This window comes from Glandiceps talaboti, chromosome 3, assembly GCF_964340395.1.
Source record: "Glandiceps talaboti chromosome 3, keGlaTala1.1, whole genome shotgun sequence".
Taxonomy (NCBI): Eukaryota; Metazoa; Hemichordata; class Enteropneusta; family Spengelidae; genus Glandiceps; species Glandiceps talaboti.
In genome coordinates, this window is record NC_135551.1 from 14115665 (window position 1) to 14128627 (window position 12963).

At 36.2% G+C, this 12963-nt stretch overlaps 1 protein-coding gene across 1 annotated transcript in view; it reads left to right on the forward strand.

The window, feature by feature from the left end:
* Positions 1-2465: 2465 nt before the first annotated feature.
* The window catches only part of LOC144433078 (dapdiamide synthesis protein DdaC-like), a 56269-nt gene continuing 45771 nt past the window's right edge, over positions 2466-12963 (forward strand). The window contains exon 1 of the mRNA XM_078121388.1: positions 2466-2679. Coding sequence (XP_077977514.1) covers positions 2466-2679 — 214 coding nt within the window. The remainder of the gene's footprint in view (positions 2680-12963) is intronic.

Genomic DNA, 12963 nt, shown 5'->3' on the forward strand with positions numbered 1-12963 from the left:
CTTTTCGGCATCTACTTTGAAAGATACGACATTAGGCCAGAAAAAATGAAAAAGCTATTCAACCTACCCATATATTTTTTTCTGGTGATGGGCAATATATCCTCATGCGGGTTTCGCATTTTTTTCAAAATTAAGGACATTTTTTTATATTTTCTGAATAGTACATGTAACAGTATACATCTGAGTCTATTCCAATATAATATCTTATACAGTGGTTTACTTGGCTCTGATGTTGCATACAAGCATGAATTGAGATTAAATATCCAATGTGCACTAAAAAGAATTGAACAAAAGTTTACGACCATTGGGCCATCAAAAGTCTGAAAGTCTTGAAATGTTTTGCTCTTTATTCGGGATTTTTGGAACCAAATTAAACTTCAGGAGAAGTCATTTGCCATGTGCACATCCGCATAATATCTTTCAGGTTTGCCACAACAAAATACACTTCCAGATAATATGTAATGCATAGCATAATTGTTTCAATTCTGGTATTTTATTATGTCTATGGTTTGATATTTTATGCCTCTAAATGGCCTCCTATACTGTCTTATTTTCAATTTTTTTTCACCTTTGGAGTTGTCTCCTTGCAATGCATCATTGTACCATATGATTTGATATCTCCACTGTAGTGTAGGTGACAGAAGGGGTGGCTAAAATAATGCTCGAGATTGAATTGGCGGGGCTTAACGTTTTTTTGAGAAGAGAGGGTGAGAGGAACTACACCATTTGTTTGCAGACAAATTGCATGAGATAGTATCAAGATGACTGAATAAGTTCTATCTAAACTCGACCTGAAATATTTTGCTATCATTATATATGGTTTGTTTTATCCTTGTCAAGCATTGTGAAAAAATGAAATCGACCTACTTACCTAATGATGTGATGGGTTAGGTTACCCGTTGACCAGCATTTTTTATTTTTTCTGACCTTACATATGATACTTAATTGTGTATGCTAAAATAGATATTATGTAAATTGCATGCACATTTATGTAAATTAACATTAAATTAATTATCAAAATTAATAAATTAGAAAAGTTCTGCCCCCCCCCCCCCTTGGCAATTTAGTCAGGCTACGGCCCTGTCGATTGTACTTAGACTTATTAAAATGGTATCAGAAAGGGTATCCTTTTCTGCATAAAAGTGGTATCACAATAGTTTGGGTTTTAATGCTTGTGAGGAGCCCCCCCCCCCGTAATGTTCCCCATGGAGTTGCCCCCCCCCCCCCCGGGATTGGCTCGCCTTGCTCACCCGAAATGTAGCCGATATCACCTTCCATAAATCATTGAACAACTCGGCGAAAGTTTTTCAGGCATTTTGTTTCAGGGTTTGTTTTGAGTTGTTGGGGGGGGGGTTTTTTGGGGGGTGATGGTGGATTTTTTACGTTGATTTGTGTAAAATAGTGACTTGAGTGAGTTATTCAAGTTGTGAACAATCGGGTGAACACTAAACCTTGCAATTGGGAGACTACTAGTAAGGCATAATAATTATATATATATATATATATATATATATATATATATATATATATATATATATATATATATATATATATATATATATAACTCGGTGAGTATCAATCTGCTAAGACAGTGCTCTATACCGCAGTGGCAGAGCGTAATAGTTTTGGTAGTACTGGAACTCTTTCTTGGTTGTAACTCGGAGTTTCACGCATAGTGCGATCAGCAGACAAGAGTTGATGATCGCACTATGCGTGAAACTCCGAGTTACAACCAAGAAAGAGTTCCAGTACTACCAAAACTATATATATATATGTTTATGTTTATGTTTATGTTTATATATATGTTTGGCTCCGGTTACCCGACTCCATATGTGAGAAGTGATATTAGAGGTCGACCAATTCGTTACAGAGGTGATCTCTCCCTTCTTTGTAACAATATTAAGCAACAGAGGGCGTAAAAAGGTATATTAATTGTTGTTGATATAATATCATGAATGAACTAACAGATCACCCTTTGTGGGCGCGGCCTAATCTCCCTTATTAGGACAGGCTGAAAAGGTAATTTTAAAATCGTCATAATTAAACTGTAATTGTGACCTTGTAATACATAAGCATAGTCTTCGAATAATGAATGATGATCAGATGCAAAGCCATGTTTTATTCAAATAAACCCGGCTTTAATTGCAAAGCTGGGGTTGTTATAAAATAATTCGAGGTTGAGGCATCATCGCTATCACGTGAATAAAGTTCATACCGTGTATTCTTTTGCCGACCATAATTCCGCGGACTCTCTGTGGTTGATAGTGCTGGTGCACTTTGCTCTAAAACGAAGAAGGCAGTCATTTTTTAATCTTTAAACTCGATATTACTTTGTTACAAAGATGTTTCGATTATCACACAAATTTTATTTAACTCTTCATCCAATTACTGAAAAGTTAGGAACGCAAGTAACAAAGTTTCGTGCGATAGCGACCACTTCTTACGTTTGTCAAGCTGCTCTAAAAATGAATAACGCGCCACTGAAATATGTTCCACCAGCGCTTGCCGGGAAACCGTTCTTCCCAGGTGCACAGGAGCCGAACTTTCCAACATATCTGTCACCGCCAAGACAAAACTTCCCGCTAGTTCTAAGCCCAGACAATCCAGCAAACGAATTCAGCATCGAAGACTGGGCAGTGCCATGCAGAGAACAGCTCGATAGTCTGTTACATAACGTAGGTGAGTGTAACCACTTTTTTGAACAACTGTGCTTTTGTGTATTTGTATATACATTCCATTGTCTTATATAAGGCCATATTTTTTTTATTAAAATATTTTTTTCCGATAACCCGATCGACCCTAGTTTAAGTCGCCGATTTTAAACATTTCTACATTCAAAAGGTTACAAATATGACATATATTTACTTTATATTTCCCTTGTGGATTTTCTTGCCAAAACATCGTCGGTTTGCTTTTTAAAAAAATCACATTTCAGAGAGAAACGATGTTTTCTCAGTTTATAACAGCACAGTCTACATATTATTGTGTTTGTCTACTTCTAAATCACACAATTGTCTTCCCTTACTGCTTTTACACCTCATCCACCTGTTACAGAAGTAGTGTTACCAACGAGTATCTTGTCTTTGCAATTGGATCGAAGTAATTATAAAATATAAAACCGTAAAATAAGATAATATGTACATGTTAATAATGACCACATCAGACAAAATGGAGAAATAAAATGGCAATTTGGAGTCCAAAAACTAGCTTTCCACTAATGGAGTTTGGCTCCACTGCTAATGAGATAATAAGTTAACATTACGGGCTGAATTAAACGAGCGTATAGATAAACACAATACAGACACAGATTTAATTATTATAAGACAAAGAACCATAATTGAAAATTTACACATCAGAAAATGATATATTCTTTAATTGCTTTCCTAAATTCATATTTTACTGATTTATTTATTCATGTGTGTGTGTGTTTGTTTGTTTGTTTATTTGTTTGTTTGTTTTCGCAAAGAGAACTAACTCAGCCTGAGTGCCTTGTAGTCTAACCGTCTTTTTGGCTGCCTATCTCTCGGTCCCTCTATCTCTGTCTCTGTCTCACGTTGTTTGTATTTCTGTCTTTCTGCCTCCCTGCCTTTCTACATGTCTTTTCTGTCTTTCTGTCTGTCTGTCTGTCTGTCTGTCTGTCTGTCTGCCTGTCTGTCTGCCCGTCTGTCTCTCGCTGTCTCTCACTCTCTCTGTCTCTCTCTCTGTCTTTTCTGTCTGTCTGTCTGTCCGTCTGTCTGTCTGTCTGTCTGCCTGTCTGTCTCTCGCTGTCTCGCTCACTCTCGCTGTCTGTCTGTCTGTCTGTCTGTCTCTCTCTGTCTTTTCTGTCTGTCTGTCTGTCTGTCTGTCTGTCTGTCTGTCTGTCTGTCTGTCTGCCTGTCTGTCTCTCACTGTCTCTCGCTGTCTCTCTGTCTCTCTCTCTGTCTTTTCTGTCTGTCTGTCTGTCTGTCTGTCTGTCTGTCCGAGGCTGTCTGTCTGTCTGTCTGTCTCTCGCTGTCTCTCTCACTCTCGCTGTCTGTCTGTATGTCTCTCTCTCACTCACTGCACCAAATGCGACATATTCGCATGTGAAAACGTTTGAATTTGTAGTGAATATCTAGTGGCATATCCTACTATTCAGACATATGCACACATATTCTGAGAATTTGGAGTCGACGTATGTATGTCAGAATATCACGTTTTACGATGAGAAGATGAACCACTTTGACATATAATATTCACATCGTATTCTCACCATGAATATTTTAGAATACGTCTACGAATAGGATGTGAATATCTGTGTATATGATAGGCATATGAGCGTATTCTAACCATAATACTGGGTATTATTAAGAGAATATGGACGTATTATTAACGTAAACTAATAGGAATACTATAACCATACCTCATCTGAATACTTGCGAATATCTCTTGCATATTCCATGCATATATTTGCATATATAATTACGCGAACCCGTTGTTAATGAAAAATTATAATATTTTATTAAGAAAGAATAAACTCTCTAAAAGTGTAAACAGTCTAATAAAAATTCACAAAGCATAAAGAACTTAAACGATTGAGGACATTGATGAGCTATATCATATCATAGCACTGCAGTAGCCTACAGAGTATATTGTGTTCGTGGTCTGAAGTAACACACACACACACACACACACACACACACACATATATATATATATATATATATATATATATATATATATATGTGTGTGTGTGTGTGTGTGTGTGTGTGTGTGTGTGTGTGTGTGTGTGTGTGTGTGTGTGTGTGCGTGTGTATAAAGATATAAATACGCTAGTTAACGAGTCAACTCTCATCCGACTTTTGATTGGTTATTGCAGGGTTTGTGTTATCTATGCACGTAGGTGATAACTATTGCCATTGCAACGAATTGAATGTTATAATATGCAATGACCAGCGACATCTACGACAAGTTCGTAACTTCCTTTTTGTTAACATATTTCTTGACTTACGCCCTCATTGATGAACAAAACCCACAGTAATAGCAGTAAGTAAAACAAGAGAAAACATATACAGTATACACAGCTATACTGAGGGCGAAAATACTTAAAGCCCTTTTTGAAATGCCACCAATTGGAAATTGTCTGCCGTAAAATATAGGAGTGTATCACCGGCTTCGACTAGCTTCACACTCATGTAGGTTTTCAAGATTTGAAACGAGACACTCTAAAGACTCGGTTCGGCTATATTGACATTCGCCTTGATCAAACAACTGTCCATGACAAAACATTCATCGTATTCAATGTCATTGGTCCAACTCAAATATTGTTACCACTATACACAGTATGCTGTCGATAATCGTGTTCAACCCCTCTCTTTTGTGAACACTTTACTTTTACAGTTGATCAAACATCGAAAAATACGCGATAAAATGAGACATAAAAAGAGCACAACAGTTTCTTGCAAAGCACTTCGCCTTGAATTAAACTACTTGAAAAATGATACAGAGAACAGCTACAGAGTATATTAATTACAATTGGCTAATTGGACTGATGTGAACACCATATACATAGTTTACATACATAGAGTAACAAGATACATTACATAGTTTGATAATAAAACAAATACCAGTCTGAATTAAGTTTGTGGTAGGCGCAGTATATGAGTATTTACACTTGGTCTAGACTTTGAGTGAAAATTGAAGAGACACAAGTCCTGACATGAGGGTTCAGTAAATTATCACGTGTTAAAAATTTCCCAACATGTAGTTTTTCTTCGAGGGATAAGGAGCAGGATTTGTACAGTCCTAAATTAACCCCACAGTCCCCTTAACATGTACCTAAAGTTAGTTCAGTGCAACAAAGTTACAAATAATAAGAGTGTGAAAGAAAATTTTGAATTTTGACCGAAAAAAACCCAAATATGACCAATGCAGGTCAATGTCTTAACCCTCAATTCCCATCAGAACGTCTGTTGCTGACAGGTTTTTTTTCCTGTGTCGATTGTTGTTAACTTTTTTCACACTCTTTATTGTTTGAACTTTACCACCCATTCTACAACCAGGCGATCGCGACATTCCTCCTCTTATTTTGATTCCAGACGACGTCCTGCGATATTCTTCACTTTGTGTTGCGGGTTCGGGAGTAGAGTGTATTTTGTTAGAGGAATCGACATCGTCGGAGGACAACTCTTCGTCAATGTCGATATCTCCATCACTTCCGATAGACATGTTGTCGTCAGACTCCCCATGTGGTATTATTGCAGCTGTTTTCTTTATTGCCCACTCGGGCGCGTCATCGGGAGGTGAAGAGTCGGAAACACCGTTTACTTCAATACTTTTTCTTAAAATATTGTGTCCAGAAGTTTTTTTTTGATAACGTTCGTCAAGCGATCTGAAAAAGTTGGTCAGCTCGTCTGACCGCCATGGCAACTGTTTCCGACACAGTGTCTCCGATACTTCACCTTCCGATGTGTCGTCATCGGAGCTCATATAAATCACCTTCAGAACAGGGTCGTATTCTGTTCTTTCTTCATCGTTGGAAACCCTTCTTCGTCTCTGTAGTTTCTATAATAAATAGATGACATAGTTTTATTAATTCTAAGTTTTTTTTGAAAAAATAAGCATGAATATTTGTTTATTCAGGGATGTTATTTATTTGTTCGCTGACTTTCATTTTCAGTAATTATCTCAAAAGTAATGTGTATATGCTATTGCAATAATGAATATATTATTCCAGAAAAAAGTTCAATTTCAATTTCACTTATATATACATTATGTGTGTGTGTGTGTGTGTGTGTGTGTGTGTGTGTAGATAGATAGATAGATAGATAGATAGATAGATAGATAGATAGATAGATAGATAGATAGATAGATAGATAGATAGATAGATAGATAGATAGATAGATTAGATCATCTTATGAAAATTACGAAATCACGATGTTCACCGTAGAGTGAAACAGAATGAACAGTGTCACCCGGCTGACTGCAACACATATGTATGTTATATCCATGGACGTCAATGAAGTTATATCACATTACCACAATGGTATTTTAAAATAAATTTAGAAGCACACCGTGGCCTTGTGTACTGCCTTCTGATGTACATTATACTTGTATTGTGTTCAAGGCTATATGTTGGACTGAAAGACTCGTTTTCACGGCACTTTTTATTTGTTATCATAAGAACTTTCATGTGTTAGACTCTAGTACGTTCAGCGTGTATCTTCAACACCACATCTTTCGCGTAGTTGTAACACGTTGCATGTATGAACGAAACTACGTCAAATTAATAGATTCTAATGTAACCGAGTTTCTCTAGATCTGACATTGCACAAGCTGTAATTTTGAGAATATCGCAATGCCATCTCCACTGTGTATAATTTATTCCCAGAATAGCCAAGCATCACTATCAGATATCTGTATAATGAAAAGAACTAGATAACTTTAAGTTTAATAGTGATTATCTCAATGTGCCTTTTGATTAAACAAATTGGATATACCACAGTGATAAAGACGTGCAGGTGCAATCACAATCGGATCTGATAGGAAAATCCGTATTTGCTTTGGATTGTAGTTGTTGAACATTGATTTAGTCATAAGGGAATATATCGGGCGTGAATATACAATAAAAGCGTCCATCAATAATAAATAATAGCACAAACCCACCCTATCTTTCCTTGAATAGATGCGTTGTCTTTTCATTGCCTTCTTGCTAAGTCCATCCTTGATTTTCTTTTTTGATCTGAAGTGAGTCTTAACAGCATCTGCAATAGATAATATATAGTTAGATAACCATCAATATGATATATTTCTATACGTAATCAACTCAAGCCAGTCGTCAATTCCTATTCAAAATTCAAAACAATGAAATACTTTCACAAACTTAGCATCTGTGCTGTACCTCTTAATAATAAATCATAGTTTTCGACCTGTGTCATTGTCTAATTCAAGGATGGCAACGACCTCGAAATACTTTCCATTACAGATGAGAGATTGTAGCCGATCACATTTTATTTAGACATGTAATGTTTTTTGTTTTTCGCTAGCAATTTTTTTCATTGTGAGCTTTTTCAACAGTGTAAATATTTATTCATGTACAAAATCTGAATTACAAATCGTAATTTTATTGTCGTATGTCTTCACATCGGGTCAAGCACGTTGATTAATGTGATAGTTTTACGTAACGACGTAACACTAAGTGTAAAAATAAATAAATGAAATACCCAAATGAAACGGAATATCAAATTAAACTAGAACAAGAACAAGAACATGAATTAGTCTTCGCCTATGTACATACATACACGTACGTGTGCAGTTGTACTTTGACAGACTACTGTCCCTATCTATAATTTGTATAGCTCTATACAAAAATAAATTGTGATAACTCACGTAAGGCGGTCTTTCTGTCACAACTGATTTCTTTCGCCTTACAAGCAGATATTACTTCGTCGGTAGCAGCAGATACTGTCTTTCTGTTAACGCCAACATCGATACTAGACAAAGAAAAAAAGTAATTCATCTTAATATTCACTTTTCTTCACACAAAAAGTCAACAATAAATTAAAGTAGGTTTGACAGGCAAAATCAGCGTTATTTCACTAATGCCAAACGAAGCTGTTCAGTATGATACATATACACGTTGAAACTGGTGAATCATACAACGTAAACATCATATGTTAATAAAATGAATACATACCGTTCACTGAAGTCAAATTCCATCCCATCAATGACATTCTTCGTAGCGTCCTACAGAGCAGAATAAAAAAAGTCACAAGATGCGTCGAATGATTAACACAGAGAAAGATGACCCTATTACATATTATCAATAGTTATAGTTATTATTAGACTTTAACACTGATAAAAGAGTTGCAAAATGTTTAGAATTACGACTTACCGAAATTTCTCTCGAAACTTTTCGATGGGCGAATCTTCTTTCTTCGTTCTCAGGTTCTGCTTTATTTGCTGACGATATCTTCTCTTCTAGTGTTTTAACAATTTCCAACATTGAGGAAATAACCTACAGCCAATATCAGAATAACATTGTATTTATTTGTATTGTCATAATAGCAATGTATGCCGTCAGAGTACTTATCGAATCTCGAGAATCAATTCGGAATGTGCAGAATGTGTCGAATTAAGACCCTGATGTAAGCCAGAAACCAGACTACCAATTCATCATTTCTGTTACCATAATTCGCAAAGTAAGAAGCGAACAATCCGGACATGACCTTATATTTTAATCTGGGCAGCTAATGGTGATATTTATTAATTTTAATAGGCTACATTACAAACGGTTGTTTTGTCATAATTTATAATTAGCGACTATAACAATCAAATGAATTGAACTGGTTACTCTTTTCAATTTCCGTAGATATATTCACTATTGATATCTCTATCAAGGATTTGATCGTCAATGGATCAATTAGTTAATGCAAACAATGAAATCTCTAGTCTCAGTAACCAATCAAACGATTGAGTGACTGGTTATTAATTACATGATTAGATTGATTGATAGATTGATTGATTGATTGATTGATTGATTGATTGATTGATTACTTACTCACTCAATGAGCAACTGAATGTTCGAAAATGCACTGAAAATACACGCTCATTAAATTTCATATAAGTTAAACGTTAGCCTAGACTTGGGCAAGACGGAAGTTGTTAGTGTACGATGCACATGTTATTTTCCCGCTTTTTCCCCTGTATTAATTTACTTCGATACTCGTATGAATATTCATAAGACATGGACATGCAATATCAAGTCCCCAAAATGTAGACGTATAAAGTATGATGAAAGTATGAATTGTGGAACTGCCTGTCTTTATTTGTTATTGAATGCCATACAATTGATTTGATTTAATTCTTGTACATTATCAGTCTTTTACAGCAATTTTACCGTAATCTTAATCAGATTACATGTCAATGTTCGTAATCGAGAGACCTATTGTAGAAACTAATGTATTAACTTAACACATCCATGTACAATTTACATTTGGAGAGGATATACTTCCTTATCATACAATTCAGTATGCTCTGAATGAATGTTATTTAAGAATAGTAAAAATATTTTGGTTATATTTTCACATAGTCTAAAGATTCAATGCTATAAAAGACATGCCAGAACGACTGTGATAAAACTCTATATTAATTCCCCATTAAATCTATATAAAATGTCAACTTACCTCTCTATTTCTTTTTACTTCACTTGATATTTGACGCAAGACAGCATGGATAGTACGTTTTTTTGTTTCAGCCATTCTATAATAGTACTCAGAATTACACTGTATATCTCTAGATTGTGGTCGTCCGGTTAGTACGTTAAAATTGGCGCGACTGTACATATAGAAGACACCTTAACTCCGATCCCATAATTTTATACTAACTATATGCTAACATGGACGACCACGCAAAGCGTAAATGGCAAGAATATATTTAGGAAAGCTGAGTGGCCCTTCTCAATTACAAAGAATTTTGGCGCTCAAATTTTAATATGACCAACATTCTTTGACCCACTTTAGGTATAAACACCACTGAACACAGAAAACTACGTAACGCCATCATTTTTATTCGTTTATCTCAAGTATGAACATTAGTCAAATAAATTATATGAGCTCATTCACACTATGGGATAAATTGACAAATTTCATACTAGGGGTAATTATGGAATTTACATGTACATAGCTACACCACATTGACGTCATCTAAACGTGACCACTGTCTTATAATGATGTGACGTTATGACTTTACAAATAATCGGATTTAAACTACACGTTTGTATTTTAGTTTTACACCGCGATAAACCCCAAAACAATCATTTTACGTCATGTCATCAAAGCGAAACACAGAGCAGGGGCGACGGAGGTATAGGCAGTCAAAGTGGTGTGGTCATTGTCTGCGATTCATCCCGTACTCAACGTATTTCCTCCATAGATCTAAATACTTTGATTTACGTACAAGAAAGTGGCGACGTGAGTACTACGATGTTTATTGTGGTGCACAAAACAACCAAAATACCGCACATGCGTTTGCAGAAAGTGCGTTACACGGTAAACTCAGGACTCTTGACGACGCTGATCGCGCATACTTTGATCAAGACCATGACACTGATATAGTTGGTAACGCAGACGCAGGTACTTCTGCTGACAACGTTGAACTTTGGGATGACAATGAAAATGATCTTGAGTTACCTACAAAGGATGGTGAATCGGAGAAGGATGGGACGGAAGTAATTTCTGATAATGATCAACTATTTAAGTGTTGTGCTTTGTTTATTATGACATGGAAAGTGATATTTAACATTACCGATGCTGCAATATCGTATCTACTCAGATTCATCAAATCTCTGTTGGCCGTGCTGGCCCATATCACAGGCAACATTCAGTTACATAACTTGTCGAGAACATTTCCAGATTCGCTGTACTTACTGTCCAATACATTGAGAATAAAAAAGGACTATACTGTGTTTGCAATGTGTCCAACCTGTTGTAAGCTATACCCAAAGGAAAAATGGACAAAAAGACTATTAACTGGACGAGTTGTATCTGCATGTTGTGATAACGTTGAATGGCCTCATCATCCACAAAGAAAGCGCCGGGAAGCCTGCGGAGCGACTTTAATGAAAAAGATTCGAACGAAAAATGGTAACATGTTTTGGTATCCTAAAAAGGTTTTCTGCTACTACAGTCTAACGAAGGCACTAGTTAATCTATTGGAAGATGACACCACTGTAACTGAGTGTGAAGAATGGCGTTCTCGTGCAGTGCCACAAGAATATTTAGCAGATATCTACGATGGAAATGTATGGAAGAAATTTTTGAACTATGATGATGAGCCATTTTTTGAAGAACGGGGAAATTATGGGCTGATATTTAATGTTGATTGGTTTCAACCTCATAAGTTCACACCAAAGAGTATTGGAGCAATATATCTGGTTTTAGCAAATCTACCACGGGACAAAAGATACAAGCGCGAAAATGTCATCTTAGTCGGTATGATGGATGACGAACCCCGTCATGACCTGAACTCTGTAATTGAACCTCTCGTCACTGAACTCCTTGATCTTTGGGAAGGAAAATGGCTGCTGATTAGAAACACATATGAATATATCAGAGTGGCTTTGATCTGTGTCGCATGTGACATCCCTGCGTCGAGAAAAGTTGGTGGATATCAGGGTCATTCAGCCAAGAAGGGATGTTCAAAGTGTCTGAAAGAATTTACAAGTGGACAATTTGGGGAGGGTCTGGATTACTCTGGGTTTGATCGTGACACATGGCAATTACGGACTGATGTATTGCAAAGAAAATACGCAGCCCAAGCGAAAAAGGCTGATTCTGAAACAGAAAGAAAACGACTAGAGAAAGAGTATGGTGCTAAATGGTCAGTTTTGTACAAATTACCGTACTATAATACTGTTGACTTTTTGGTTGTAGATCCCATGCACAACATATGTTTAGGTACAGCTAAGCATTGCTACAAATTGTGGAGGAAAAATAAATTGATAAGTGATGAACAGTTGGCCAGTATACAACAAATACTTGAAGAAATGGTCGTTCCGCCTGATATAGGAAAAATACCCCGAAAGGTTGAAACAGGATTTTCGGGATTAACGGCCGAGCAATGGCTTATCTGGATTCTTGTTTATTCATCAGTCGCTTTGCATGATATACTCCCAAGAGAACACATGGCTTGTTGGTTACTGTTTGTTGAAGCAAGCAGTATTATTTGTTCTAAAGTTATAAGACGAATTGACATTGAAAGAGCTGATGAGTTACTATTGAAATTTTGCAGAATGTTTGAAAGTTTATACGGAAAAGATTCATGCACTCCTAATCTTCACATGAATTTACATTTAACTGATTGCGTAAGAAATTATGGTCCAGTGTATGCCTTTTGGTGTTTTAGTTTTGAAAGATATAACGGTATTTTAGGAAATTTTCATAACAACAACCGTAATCTACCAACACAGCTGATGGAACGCTTTTTATATCACAATAACATTAAGGC